At 33.1% G+C, this 16,187-nt stretch overlaps 1 protein-coding gene across 1 annotated transcript in view; it reads right to left on the bottom strand.

Moving 5' to 3' along the window:
• The window catches only part of LOC110447258 (chordin-like), a 70,293-nt gene that overhangs the window by 40,606 nt on the left and 13,500 nt on the right, over positions 1-16,187 (bottom strand). Inside the window, exon 2 of the mRNA XM_021492833.1 lies at positions 12,928-13,028. Within this exon, the coding sequence (XP_021348508.1) occupies positions 12,928-13,028 (101 nt within the window). The remainder of the gene's footprint in view (positions 1-12,927; positions 13,029-16,187) is intronic.

Raw genomic sequence — 16,187 nt, 5'->3', positions numbered from 1 at the left:
AATACTGACAGACTTATACAACAGGTCGTAATTTCTATAAACAGTGACATCATTGTTGTCACAATCAGGTTCTGGTCAGTAATCAGCAACGTCCTATTGGATAAAGTAATGCATGTTACGTTACAATAGTGGTCACCTAGGAGGATGTAGTGAATTCAACAAATACAAAGACGTCGAATAAGTTTTGAAATATATCTATATAATAACCTTGAATGAGCCTCTATAAATTTACGTTTTCTGAAATTGCATTCCAATTTGATATCCCTTTTCCTCTCCATTATACCGCAAGACAATAGCGAAAGAAATAGTGTATTTTCGGCTAAACTTGCAAATGGTACAAACTAAAGGTATCCATTAGGTGTTTTGAACTATCTGTTTTAAAATTCATTTTAAACGGACGGCAGATAAACTATACTGTTACCTTGTTACTGTCGTGAAATGCTTGTTTAAGTCCTTTTCAAATGAAAAACGCTTTAAAAGCCATATGTTGCAATGCATGTTATAGAAGTAAGGTGGTTTGAAATAAGAAAATCTAAAAAGGGAAATAAAATAAAGATAAAAATGCATTGGTCGAACTAAGGACCTTAGCAATGCACAGCCGAAATTTTACCAAATGCCTAGGCTCAATAAGAGTGCTCAATTTATGAGTCACAAAGCCTATGAAAAAAAAAAGACATTTATAATGTCCTTATATGACCTTTGCCAAGCAATAAGTCCAATCAAAACCAATATTTTGATAACTGAACCTCATATAATTTTATAATCTATAATATTTATAATCTTATATTTATATATTTTGATAAAAAAAAAATCATAACTGTAGCATAAACACCTTTACGCTTAAATGGTCACAAAGCCTATGAAAAACATAATTGACCTTTATAATGACAGGACCTTAAATGACCTTAGCCAAACAATAAGTCCAAACAAAACCAATATTTTGATAACTGAGCCTTATATAATCTTATAATCTATAATATTTATAATCTTATATTTATATATTTTGATCCAGAAATATATATAAACAAATAACGATCATAATTGAAGCATAACCAACTAAACGCTTTATGTCTCGCAGCTCGAGAGAAAGATATATATCTAACTTCCAATACGAAGCTCAGATGAAAATCGAAGTGAAAAGCTACTTTATATTCAGGCGAATGTTTTAACACCAATATTCTGAAATCAAATAATGACGACGGCCCCTTTCCTATTTACAACGTTCATCTCCACACTTGCAATAATGTTACATCCTTTCGCATTGATAACGTCGACATACAACAATTAGACATACTATTTTACATGAGATTAAGGTTGGTGGTTTTCATTTGTCCATGAATAAGTCATGAGGCTGCCATTTATCACGATCTTATACCTCCTCAACATGGATGTATTTTAGATTATATTGTTAGGGGAGTTTGATCAAGATTCTATGGTTTAATTTCCCATTAAAGCGATATATGGCTACTGAAGTATTGTAAGCTTCACGTTCCCATTCACAACTGTACGTTTTGGATATGTTAAATAGTTAAACTAAGGAATATATCTAAACTGTGGCAAAATATATCAAAGCACGTTAATATTTGAAGACTAATTTTATATAATATTTTGTAATATTGTTTTAGTGATATTTTGCAATATCTAGTGATATGTTATTACATGTAAGCTTACTGTAGTATGTGCCACCTGTTTAAGTGCTATTAAAGATGTTGGAGAGATTGAAAAATAATATAAGATGAATCTAACAGTTTAACAAAAGATCAAAAAGAACCAAAGATCAATATGTTGTGTTTCCCTAAAATCATTACGGTGTGACACATATGATGGGACAGGCACTTCCGGTTGACAAATCATGCCTGTGGTTGAAGACACAGGAAGTTGATATTCTTTTTTTTCTTTAAATTCCATGATTTAATACATATCTATGTAGATTTCTTTATTCGATTTTTTTTTTATTATTATCATTTTTACTATTATGTATTTTATTTGTACAAACATGTGTCATGGCGTCATTGCACAAAGTAAATATACGTTTCTGAAGGTTAAGCGTTTTTGTTTTTCACATTTCTTCTCTTATAGACAACTTGGTGCCGCAAAGCCATGCATTCGTTCCATGTTCAGAATGTGTATTTGGCCTACGTGTTGGAGGGAGAATTAAGTATTATTTTTATTAACATGCTAACAACAAATTCTCATCTACTCTGAGCCTTTCAAACACTGATGAAACCCTTGAAATCCCTTAAACCAATCTGACTAAATTAACCAAACAATTCGACTGATAAAGGTAATGTTTTACTTACCAGAGAAAGCATTTGATACAAACATGGAACAACTTCAAAGAAATTGAACATCATGGCTAGTTTGATTAAAAGTTAACTGAAAAGGTAAAAATGTCTTGAATTTGAATCATTGGAAATTCCTAAAACTAACTATCTCATCTTATCACGTAGATTGGATTAATCCTCCCCTTTATATATGCATTAAACACGTAGCTTTAAAATTAGAAGGGGGCTTTATCTGTTAGCCGGCAAACCTTTTCACACCTCCGAATCTTGCCAAGTTCATGTATGCCATTCACATTATCAAGAGGGGGATTCAGGGACCATTGTACCTCTAATCCGCCGCTATTCACATACAAGCATAACCCGGTCCCACTCAAGTCGATGGCGGTCTGTGAAAGCCCCTACATTGGTTGACACTGTAGCAATTTCTCCTACACGTCTCGACAAATTTAATCCTACGATAATAAATTATTCTAACGAATAAGGTCTTAATGAAAAGGTTGTCCCTCTCTCCACCCCATGCCTTCTCACGCCCGGCGACACAACAGGGGAGTTTGTTTACACAATTAGTGGTAATCTATTGCCTATCATTCACTCGACTACTGACAGAGAAATGTCTGGAGAGAATGCAACAGAATCGAGTAAACCATGGGTCCGATCTGTGGCGATATTTTTGTGGAAATTTAGCCTTTCCTATGAGCATTGATCAAGAAAAGTTATTAAATTACATCAACCTAGTTATACTAGAAAGCATAAGCATAATTACACAATGATCGAAAAAACACTTCGTAATCAATGGAATTGAAAGTTATGATTCCTCGTCCTGGGATTCTAGATTTGAGTTATATAAGTAGTATACGTGATACGATATGAGCAGCGGGCAGCACAAAATTACTTTAGAAAATAGATTTAAATCACAGGTAATCAGCATCTACATAACGTTAAAATTGAGCCAAAACGCTACTTACACTAAGATTGGTCAAAATAATGATAATACCATCTTAAAATCAAGAGTGGGTGTTGATATTCAAGATCATGAAAGGTTTATATATTATTTCCTTTTCATCAAACTATTACTGATTTAAGCAGTACACAGTTGATGTTGTTCTTTAACAGTCTACGCATGTTAAAATGTTATATTTCATTCAATCCCCTAAAGCTGTAACAAACGTTTTGATGTAAGATAATAAATCATGACGATATAGTCAAATTACATCAAACAAGCCTGATTGTATTGCTATCTAAATGTATACTCTTCATTTATTCGTCACTTTTTAATAAAAACAAATGTTTTCTAATCTAACGCAATCGCGCTTCACAAACTGACCATATATAAACTTATCACGACTTTCGTTGTATCATTGAATATAAAGCGTAATATTGAGAACTGCTAAATATTTTAAATTATTTTACTTTGGAAGACAAATTAATATGACGTTGATCTTGAATTAAAATGTACACAGTTTTGCTCTTTCACATCTTTTAATTAGAAATTAAAGCTTCTTGTCCAACAGCGCTAAGGGGCAAAGCCATAGTGGGTCAATATTATACAGAATTATAGAACATCTATCAATGTCGACTAACATAATTTATCACAGTATGTGTTATTGACTGGATATTGTGATCGTCCAAGCTATCTTCTTTAGCATATTAAGTTTACAACAGTGTCTGTTATTAATGCATGTTGTTTCCGTCCGTGTAATCCTAAGGTGTTTTGACTCTGTTACCTAGTAATCTGTTTAAGCTAAATTCATGATTCATAAACGGCCAAGAATATCTGCGTTATTATCATACTTGTTCTGATGAAATATAAATGTACACAAATCCACAATGACCATCCAAAAAATCCTATAACTCTTCGCTGTGTATTTATGTTTTTAAAAACAAATAAAAAAAACGAACATTTGACTGAATACACGATATTAAGCTTATGTAATATTACAGCACTTGCCACACTGATCGGTATTATTGTAATAGAACAGGGGGTATCCAAGGTGATTGGTTCTCGTTCGTTTTATAAACAGAGCTATATTGGTTTACCTACTCGTCTAATTCTTTGCCTGAAACCATTATGTCCGACATCAGCAGACAAAAAACTAAACAGCCTTACTTTGATTTACGAGTGTTCTGTAACAAATATCAATTAAGCTTATTTACCTGCAATTGTAACCAATTTTGGAATAAAGCATAAGTGTGATGTACAGCCGGCACATATAATATACGTAATGTATGCACTTATAGAGGAAAACTTACTCATAGCAGAATCTGGACAATCAAGGCATCGCCGTGTAGGTGTAAATGGCTTAAGTTGCAGATGGTTGAACTACTGGGGCAATATGGTATAGAAATGAAGGGGCGATTTGTTACCTAAAATACCAGTTACACAGTCTGACAATAGAACAACTGAATTGATAATGACAAGAATAAAGATGATTAACCATGTTTGAAGGAAAGATAAGAGTCTGCATCTAGATTGCAGATAGTACATGTCAGGGTCATAGAAAAAAACAAACAATAGTGAAAATATATAACAAAGGCAAGTAAATATTAAAATAAACCAAAACATTAGCAAATCTTAATATGAACGTTATAACAGACTTGTATGTTCCGTATGCATATCTTATTATGCATATCTTATTATCACTTCTGTTCAATATACATGTATCTTCATATTTGGGTATTTCCTCAGAAACTATAAAAAGACTTGGCAGGTATGTTTGGGCAGAGGCCTAGCGGCGCATCTTAAATAACCGTCGCAGTCTCTAAGTAGTCAAAATTTAGATATTGACCGATTTTGATCAAATTTGGTATAAAGGTTTATTATATTTTGATAAACATTACAGTGAGCTTAAGCATCATTTACGACTGCAAGGAGGGTCTTTTGAAACGGTCGCCTGACCGTTGGTGTTGTTTTATTTCTAGTCGTAGGGGTTGTGTTACATTTGTGTAATATGTGTCTTACTGGTGTTTTTCATTCCGATTATGCGTTATGATTGTGTCCTGTATGTTGCTATTGTTGAGGTTTTTTTTCTACCTTGACAAAGAGTGGCTGGATGCTCTTAAAATAATTTTGGTGGAAGAAGGTTTCGGTCTGTAATTAATGCACATTTACTTTGCTCTGCATTGCTGCTTTATAAGCAGTTAACTGGAGGCATTTGTAACACCTACTTGAAACTTTGTCTTTGGCGTTTGCGACTGCGATTCAACATTGGTTATAGGCTGATCAATTTATTGAATACATACCCCCAGCTGTTGAGTTAAATATCATATTATTGTCATAACTATCAAAAATTATACTGCTTTTATGCGAAATACCATTTTGATGCAGTTAAAGCAATAAATATATACTTATGAACTTAGGATATTTAATTTCAAGGTTGTTCAGTGTGTATATTCAATTCTTTGATAATACTCATTTAGTTAATTACTTCAGAGAATTTGCTAAACCTCAAAATATGACATTTAAATTGAGTTCGCCAGAAGCTCTCAAAGTTTAAAAACAAATCTTGTTTTAAATCTCGTCAGAAATTGACACTCACCGTAAGTGTGTTCCTACATAAATATATTGGGTTTTCCCTTCGCGTTAAATCTTACCTATTCTTCTGTACTTGTTTAAACAAACATCAATTTCCACTACAGTATAAATAGTGTAGTGGGCTGTGTTTGTCGTCTTTAAATTATGGCGCAGATTTGCTGCATTAAGTGTTTCACACTTGTGAGTAAATCCTTCTTTGTAATATATATGTCGCATGATTTGTGGAAGTTGTATATTTGAAAGAAAGTTTAAATATCTAAAGTAACATTCAAGTTATAAACGTTTTCTGACAGATCAATCGATAATTTCACACCTCATATTTCCATAAATCTATTTTGTCTGTCCACAATGCACTTAGCTAGTGCACATGTTCGCTATAATAAAAAAAAATACAAACGGAAGTAAGCCACTGCTAACATAATACTGTGTACACATGGAGTAGTCATGAAGATAAAACACGTTTCATTGTTTATATACTTGTATGCAAAAAATGTAAGTTATATTGAAATTGAAAAGAGAATGAAAGATTAAGTTAATGTCATACACTTTAGAGGAATGGTTATTTTCAAGATCAAATTATATCAACTTCACGAGGGGTTTAATTTGTAAAAAGTTGTAGATTCATATTTTTTATATGTTATTTAGTAACAGTCATCAAGTAAATGAACTTGCGAGCAACTATCTACCTGAGTATCTGTCAAATCTTATAAAGATTTTGGCAGGTTTAACGGTCGCCATTTTCATCTCAATGGAAATACTCTGTTTTCTTGTGCAGTAATATATTAACTTTCTTTATTAAGCTCATGTCTTCAATAGGTTTAAACGTTTGGAAATATGCAACATCTAATGTTACTTTCAACACAAACAATACGTTCTTTGTGTAGAAAGTAAAACTTTGATATTATTAAGCTAATAATTGTGACTTGCGATTCCATGGTAGACAATGAGAACGAAATGTGTTTTTTTCCATTCCCTGACACAGAAGTTTGTCTTTAAAGCGCTTGGTCTTATTTTCTTTTAACCCTTCCAGGTAATTCCAGTACTGTTTCCTTTGTTCGAATTTTTTCTTGGTTTAATCGATTGTATGGTATAATTATGGTATTAGCTCACATGTTGGTAATCTTTGGATAAAATGACTTCAGCTTTTGTAACTAAAATTTGTTTAAGGAATTGATAGTGTGAACTCATGCTGTAAAAGCATTTTTTGTTCCTTTTTATTATGATATTAGCGATTTTGGTAATAACGATTTTCCGCGCAATTACTGACAAGTTAATCTTCGAAAATTATCATTTTAGCAAATCCTCCAAAATTTGGAAACGCAAAAATATAGATTTTTTCAGTAATGCTATCTGAATTTATTGACAAATTCTTAACGGCTTACCACAAGTTCGAGCGGTATTGAAGTGTTAACATCGGCTGACCTTAGAGTATTGCATTAATGATATCAGCGTATATTTATAGATGATACTGAATGATTTAAGAAATTTGCAAGACAAAAATACCCATGTTATATAATAGTAAGAATAGTAAGATTTGCTCCACAAACAATAACCACATGTTATGTTAATCATTTTCTGTCTGAAGTCAAGCCATTTAATGCACCGGAAATGCCTCCGACCTCAGCGTAGGAATTTGACCTCACTACTTGTGATTATTTTATACAGTGGATCACTAATGTTTTAAAGGGATTTTTTTTATTTTCGCTTAAAATCTTGTCAAATATCGACTCGGTCACGAATCCTATCATAGCGTAATAATGGAGTTTTTTTTAGCTGTGTCTGCTAGTAAATGACACGCACAATTAAGCTTTTTAGAGATTTGTTGAGACAGGGAACTTGCGAAAATAAGACGCAAAATGTCGGTAATCCAGTAATATTTATGACGGGTAAAGGAATATCTAATGAAGGTATGGAGATAAAACGACCTTATGCAGGTTTCAAAAATGTAAGAATTTGGTAAATGTAAAACTATCTAGTATATATTTGTAATTGGCGTCAGATTTCAGACAGTCGTTATGCAGTTGTGGAAATAACGAATAAATAAATAGCCTCGAGAAGCAAGATTGTTTAACAGACACAGTTAAATTGAAGACCAACCGGAGAAAAAACATTAAGCCTTGGATAATCTTATCTAAGTTTTTTATTTTCATATCAGCACGTTTTGTTGGCAAAAAAGAAACATGAGGACGTGTTTCATAAATCTTACGTGAAAGAAGCTTGTGTAATATCTTTTTTATTCGCTACACTGTAAATAATTCATCTGGAAATTTGTCAAATACATTTTCTTTAGTGTGTTCAATTGATTAGCAGCCGGAACTAGTTATATTGTAATTGTGTCCCATGTTATGTCAGTTCGTTTGTTTGTAAAGGATATGGTCGTCACAACAGTTGAGGTCAAATGAAAAGAGACAGAATAGAGAGGTTAGAAAAGAAAATATCTAAAAAGGCGGAATCAGGAGAGATTTTAACCACTATGCAACATTTAGGATCACTATTTATTTCTGTGGTGTTGTGTCTTCCTTGGCACCGTTTCATTTGCGAATCTCGAACAGATGCCGAGGAAAACACCGCTGATTGTTAAGAGTAAACAAACCGTCTTGGTAGCTACATGTATATAGGAAACAAAATGCTACACATTAAACTCGATGTTTACCGTAGCGCCAACAGATAATGTCAAAATCGGTACTCAAGTCCATATGACGTGAAAGGAGACAAGGAGACACACAAAAGTACTAAAGTACTAAAATACCACAATGTTAAATTTGGTGCAGCAGATTTATTATGGTCGCATTTGTGTTCCAGCGTAGCGAAAATGACAAATCCTGCAGGGGTTTCCACATTAGTTGCATCTTCCAACATGAAGTAGGAAACATTAGGTATATCCTGTTTCCAAATCCCCAGGATTTATTTTCATTAATGTCAGAATATTTATAACGACAGGTTTTTAATCTGACTTCACATAATGGGAAATATTAAATGATTGGATACACATCATTACGAAATGAGGGTTTCTGCTTCATAATGCGTTTTACCCCTGATCATGAAACTGCTATGAATGAATGTATAAAAGATGTAACCAGGACAACATGTATAAAAGATTTAACCCGGACAACACAGGTAATGCAGAATGCGTGTACTCCTCCAGGGAAACCTGTTTTACTTGTTAAATTGAAAGACTATAACATTTTTAAGATAATTAAATCAAATTATGTACCACATCCTAACAACATACAAGGCAAACTGTTTTAGCAAACCACGTGGATGAAGTGTTAGTATATTTATCTAGGCATGTCTGCATACGTTCGCGCTGTTGTAGAGTTGAGATATACAATTAAATTTCTGTGTCAGTGATTATCGCTGACTTTAATGGCCTTTTTCTATTAAGATGGCACTATACCTAAATTTAATTGTCTATTTAGTTTTAACACATCGGATGTGTGGATGGATTAATGCCAACATGTTAAGGGGGTACAGATATGTCTGTTATATTAGTGAGAGCCCTGCCTCAGTACGTCAAATATAGAGTCCGTTCAGAGTATGTTGTACACCAGTCTCAACCGTGAAAAGTTTGTTTATCTGTTCAGGATTTTTCGCCCTTGCAACAGCTAAGGTCGTACATGATGATGGAGTCACTCAAGGACCAACTTAAAGTGTCATTTCACTGCAATTCATAATTATGACAAGGTAACATGATACCCTACTTATAAGCATTATCCTGGTAACGTGCTTACCCGAAGGAGGGGTGCCAAAAGTAAAGAGCAGGTAGTAGAACGAAAATATCAAAGAGAATACTTAAGAGTAAAAAAAAAGTAAGTTGAACTCAAAATCGATAAAACTAGGGAAAACTTTGAAAAAAATACTAGATTTACATGGAAATCTTTGAAAGTACTAAAAGAAAAAGACAAGATTTCGGAATGTGTAATGTGTTGAAATTAGTCAACTGATCAATTTTGATATCTCAAATGTGCCATGATAAGGAGAAAAGAAAAATCTCCGATTCTGCAGGCAGCATACCACTAATCGCCTTATATGAGCATGTAGTGGGATAAAACAGGTCTATGTTTCCTGAGCCTACACAGGCACTTCACTGAGCTTAACTGCTCAGGTTCGGTTAAGTCAGTCTGCAACAAGTTTGGTCCAGATTTTAAAAAAGGACAAATGCAATTACGTCCAAGGTGTAACTCACTAAAGTGGAAGTAGGAAACCATAAGTGTGTACCAGCTCCAAGCACCTTTATTCACTACGGTGAGAAAATTTAAAGTGGTAGTGGAAGAAAAATCTGTTCCATAACTCAGTCCGCAAACAATTTGTTCTGTCCCAAATAGACCGTAAATGGCCAATGGATGGCTTCAGGAATTTGAAATAGATTGGTGCGCAATGTGTCTTTTAACGTTTTCCAAGTGCATTCGGTACGGTATTATTTTAGTCATTCTGTTACGTCACGGTTTAAATGGTGATCTTACTTGAGCTCTTAGGGGGATACATACACTTCTTACGTCTCTAGAATCTTCTCTTTTTTTTAAGAAAAAAAAGAAACTGTTTTGATTACTTTGATGTCTGGTTCCAGATTAAGTTTCAAACTAAGGGGGGATAAGACAATAGAGTAATGCGGCTGGACAACGTAGTAGCCAGTTTACATGATACGTAGCGTTTTAGAAAATAAATAAATTAATCACTTATTTTATATTCGGATTTTCGTTTCACGTCACCACGCAAAACCTCTTACTTATAATGCAAAACATAGGCAAATTAGCAATTAGAAGCCCAGTCCTTCCCTACAGTAACGGGTCCAGCGTCTTGCCTATTTTTTCTTTCAGCAACACATGTAGATCGAGATTTCTATATTAATTCATAATTAAGGAAATTTTTGTTCATCATTTGAACGATTGAATTTGAATAATTATAAAAATTAACAGCTTTCCTGTTGACTACGATACATATTTCTAGATGAGTCGCTGTATATCTCTATGATTTATCAAACGCCCTATAGTTCATACCATTTTATTTTTGTCTCTGCAAAGGTTTCTCCTCTGTTCTATCAAAACTAGTTCATTGTCTTTAAATTCATCTAAATACACTGACATATGCCAGTATTTCCACACTGATGTTTTGAATTCACCATCTTGCTTTACGACGAAATTTGTTAGAGTCTTGTTATAGTGTTGTAGTCTAAATTATCGTGTTCATTAATTTTGTGTATTTATCCATGACATATTACATCGCTTATTCATATCAATACTTTTATTATTTTCAGTATGAAGTGTATCATATGAATACTTTCAAAATTCTTCTCAAGTATAAAACTCAAAATAGGTTGTTCACTATTTAAATGTTAAGGCAGAGTAATATCAAATAGAGGCATACACTTATGTCCAAACTCTGTGGATGGAGGGTTTCTTTTCCATCTCACTAAACTAAGATAATGTAATTAATCAGCGGAAACCTAACAAGTGTTGTTACAGGAATATTACCTGCATGCTATGTGTCGTCCTCACCCAGTGAAGTAATACGTTTTCTATCATAGAACAGACATAATCGATATATGGAAATCAACTATCATCAGCATCACTCGGCACCGGCCAGGAGAACTGTTGGGAAGCGATGCCACGGAGATTCTAATTGTAGGAAATCACTGATGCGGGTAATTTTCCCTGAAGGATCTCAAGGTTTTTTACACAATCTTAAAAAAGCTATTTTTGTACCTACTCACTTTGCCATCTATTAGAACAATGAAATAAAATGCCTACCAATATTTATTAATTTCACCTTAAAGTTATTGAATAATAATTGATTCATAAAAAACAGAGGGAAATTGTGAATGCATTTTATTTTTATTTTTAGTAAAAAAAAAAAAGTTGAAATAATTGTTCATTATAGAAATAAGGACATAACTAGAATGTAACCACCCTTTTCACAGTAACTTTTTCATCTTAATGGCAAATGTGTATAGCAACAGCAGTGCAAGCTTCCGTTAATTTGCCAGTTTGAAAAAAAACAATCTGCTTGTTACAGAAACGTCTACACTTGCTCGAGATCATAGAGTTTTAAATAACTTGTCTTTAGTCAGAAATGTCTTTGCTGCATTTTCGTGTCGTTTTCAAAATAAAAATAACGGAAACGCAACTGCAAAGTAGGCCAAACAGAAAGAAAGTTCGATATGTTTTAAGTAAATATAGAATTATCTTGTAAGTCGTTAATTGAGGAAGCTGACGGTTATTATTTTCATTCATGTGTTTCAATCTGTACTACTATTGATTTCATTCATGAATTCCACAGATAATCCTCTCACATTCGGATAATTGTATCTTCCGGCGGAAATTGCGTTTAGATTTGAACTTCCCCCGGAAGCCTCGCTTTGGATAAACAGATGAAAGTAACTAACAAAGTAACTATAGATGTTACAATTGACTAGTTTACTCCCTTATATAGCAATATCGCACAAGAGACAGAATGCAGTACTGTCCTGCCTTAACCACAAATTGTTGGAAACGAATAAGCATGCCATTTCAACGTATCCAGTCATTGTTAAGGAGGTAAATAACTACAAAAGATATGATACAAAAGACAATGCATTGCCTTACCCTTGGGAAAGGTATGCATAGGTAAATCCATAATAATAACAATAATGTTACAATTAGTCAACAATGCAAAGAGTATCCGCTCTTATTTATATCAATAAGTATACGGGCTATTGGTTTGATATAGCTCTTTGCTCGTGACCTCATAGAAAGAATATAATTATTTGTGAGTGAACGCTAACATGAAAGAGACGTCTGTTTCTTTCACTTAACTCTAGGAGTTAGACGTAAATATGTAACGATAATCGAACACAAAAACAAACAAAAAACCTACAGTATACATGGACAACAAACATGAGTATTTGTTTATACCTTTAAGACACAAATCCAAAATAAATATACAACGTGATGAATCGAAGGGCCAAATGCAGCCAAACGCTCCAGAATAGACACTTATCCAGCATCACTTACATGTAAGTATTGTATAAAATTATAATGGCAAATGCTGACCTTAAATAATAACATTTTACCATGTATCTCAAAAACTGAAAATGAAATGATTTATTTTTCATATTTGGATATAAATACTCACCGGAATACACTGACATATAAGGCAGTTCATTCTCCCATACGGCTCTATTGGTGGACTGAATTTCTCTTTTAGACGGTAATGTTCGTTACCCAACACACAACCTGTAAAAAGATATACATTCTCAACTATGATGTCACATTTCTTTACAACCATTATAATTTAAACATATCCGACATAATTGTGAAATGTACTAGCGAATGCATATCATAAATGTAATTTCTATGGATTTTTGAGAGTCACTTAATTTTAGTTTCACAAAATGGCATAATAACAGAGCATGATATTGGTCCGCGGACAATATCTGCCATTAGTTATCACCAACGGTCTAAGGCTAATAACACAGGTATAAGACCTAAACCGACACTGTAATCACATTACTTAGATATAAGATCATCACAGCGAACGTGATATTTCTTCAGCGTAGTTCGAAGTGTCTCCGAAAGGCGCTATGGCGAAGTAAGATGTTATTCCAGAACTGCTATTTTTTAATAATTATGTTTAATAATGGTGGAACACCATGAAGGAGAGAAGATGTTGAATTCAACGAAGACTGGATGCCTGTTTCCACAATGATATACTCACAACACTTAATAACTATAGTGCTTTATTCTCAAACATTTTGCATTAATCATCTTACAGTGACAGAAAGCATATTGTTCATTTCGGCAGCTACATCGCATGTGACTAATCGGAATCGGCTTTAACTTCACTAAGACATAGCCAATACGCCAGATGTGATTTGATATCGATATTGCAACATACTTTAATGATTAACAGTATATAAACAACCAACAGCAGCGTAAAGGTCGGAGCGTACGTCAGCAGGGCTACACCTGAAATACACGTGTGAGCATAATTATAGCTAAGCAGGAATGGTATTATTTCGGTAACTGACCAATAAAAACTGTTGTTATAACAAAGGCGGGATAGAATAATTATTTTAACAGGACGCATCTTTCCAGACAAGACTTAAACTTGTTTTCCTAAAACTTGTAAGAACTTTGTCGAGCTCTTCCACTCGTCCGACGTCAGACTACCATGGTTAATGTTCTTAATGTTTCTATCCACGTAAAAGAATATTGTATTTAATATATTTATTGAAGAAAGCAAAAAGCTAAAACGTTCCTCTCTCTTCAAAACATAATGCACAAGGCTGAATAGTTTCTGTAATTTCTGGTACAAGTGTTTCATTAAATCATTAAAAATAATTTTAATGATGTCTATATGTTAGTAGGTTTTAAGGTTTTCAGGTCAAGGGCGAAAGTTTCAAACACGTTTTGAATCTATATTGTTAAATCAATCGGCTTACTAGCGCTCCGAGTCGAATTCCTCACCTACAGTTTCTGCTGGGATGAAGCGTAAACTTTACAAACCGTTGCAGTATGTTAACCATTAAATTTAGCTGAGAGAGTGAAATCGACATTCGTATAGTAAAATCCCTAAAGAATTGATAGCTTAATAGTCAGCTGAGCTTTTTCTTTTAATTATGTGGTATCGGGTTTTAAAATATTAATATATTCTCATATGTTTTCCTAAAATCAATTCCTATGTCTTCCGAAAACATGTAATTTAAAGTGTAAAATCTAAAATATTTATCATACAACCAGCTGCAAAGTTGGTGTGCAGCCATACAAGCTGTTGGTTCTATTTGTTTGTAATTTTTTGCTTGCTTTAGTAGTTTTATTTTAAGCATAGTGTAACAAACCGAATAATCATTACGCATGATACTTTGTAAGTACGTATTGAAAAAATATTTTATTGCCGCTTTACAACATAAAGATGCTATGTAATATATTTATGTACAGATAATATTTGATTGGTGAATAGAATAGCCTCGAATGCCCTCAATACCATTCTCAGTAATCTAACTAGTATCTGTTAGTTCTCACACCAGGCACTACAACCTTCTGCCTTGCCAGCTTAACCCACGTTTTGTTAATTATCCATATCGTTATTTATATTAGTTTTATTATTGAATATCAGTATTAAAACTACAAAATACAAGATTCAAAACTCTAATTTCACCAAACAGCACTAATTTTCTATATATTAAAAAAAGAAATTATATTTTATACAAGACAATAGTATATAGATTATACTAACGATGCTTCTGAGAGTTCGGCTCCGGCTGGTAGATAACCTAAGTCTATGTAACTCGTTACCTTAGCAGTAAGGATCACGAATGCTGTAATGCTAATTTGCCACACGATTGATCATTTCAACACCCCAGATGTATTATAAAACAAACTTGGTACATATGAAAAAAGTTATATTTTGATATCACTGAAAGATACATAGCTCTTATATATACCTTTTTTGAGATAATATATATATAAGAACAGTTTTTCAGATATATAAACAATTACAAGTTTTGTTTCACTGATAGATTGAAATATCACTAAACAAAACAAGGAGTGTCTCCGTTATCCTTAGCACACCTATGTTGTTTTAGGTTTTAATTATAACATAATAAAACCTGAATTATAAATGGAATTAGAATATAACAGGCATAACCTCTGTCATATCCATCAATTTGTTATAATACCAATTGCCATTATCAGGACGAAACGTACTTTTAACAATTTAACGATGCATAATTGATAAAAGTCTCTAAAAATTATAAACTACATTTAAAAAATGTCAGAAAATTATAATGGTGTCATTTCATTCCCCAATCAATTGTATAAGAGAGTATTTTATTACGTTTTAAGATGAAAACTACACTGATACATCCAAATAAATTAGAGAGAAAAAAACAATTAGCAAAGCTGCAAAACGACACAATAACTTAACTGAGAACAGATATGGGCAAATATATGAAACAGAGAAAAATCAAAGTACATCAAGACGGAAGGACAGAAAGCATTCATCTTTAACCAAAAATACGGAGGTGAAACTAGTTGGTAGTGCCTACAGCCCAGATGAATGAAGTTTATGCTGTTCATACTGTTTACAAATTGATTATTACATAGTATAATATATTTTCAAATTGAAGTTTAATATTAATGACAAAGTGGATAATGAATAAACAAATGAATATATTAATGAACGAAAAAAAGAAGAACTAAAATGATATGGAAACATTTTAGCAAAATCAACTGTGTATAGGGAGAGGTTTCATTCAAACCCCGTCATGGTATTCCTCTGACTTATATGCCTCAGAGTCATTACATGGTATCGTTTTACGTATACTACTACCAATATGTTACACAATATTTTCAGTTTAGATAAGACGTATATTCCCTTGCCGTCGCCACCCA

The sequence above is a fragment of the Mizuhopecten yessoensis genome, unplaced genomic scaffold (assembly GCF_002113885.1).
Source record: "Mizuhopecten yessoensis strain PY_sf001 unplaced genomic scaffold, ASM211388v2 scaffold3253, whole genome shotgun sequence".
In the NCBI taxonomy this organism is placed as follows: domain Eukaryota; kingdom Metazoa; phylum Mollusca; class Bivalvia; order Pectinida; family Pectinidae; genus Mizuhopecten; species Mizuhopecten yessoensis.
Note: the sequence above shows the minus strand (reverse complement) of the source record. Positions and strands in the feature narration are given on the sequence as shown.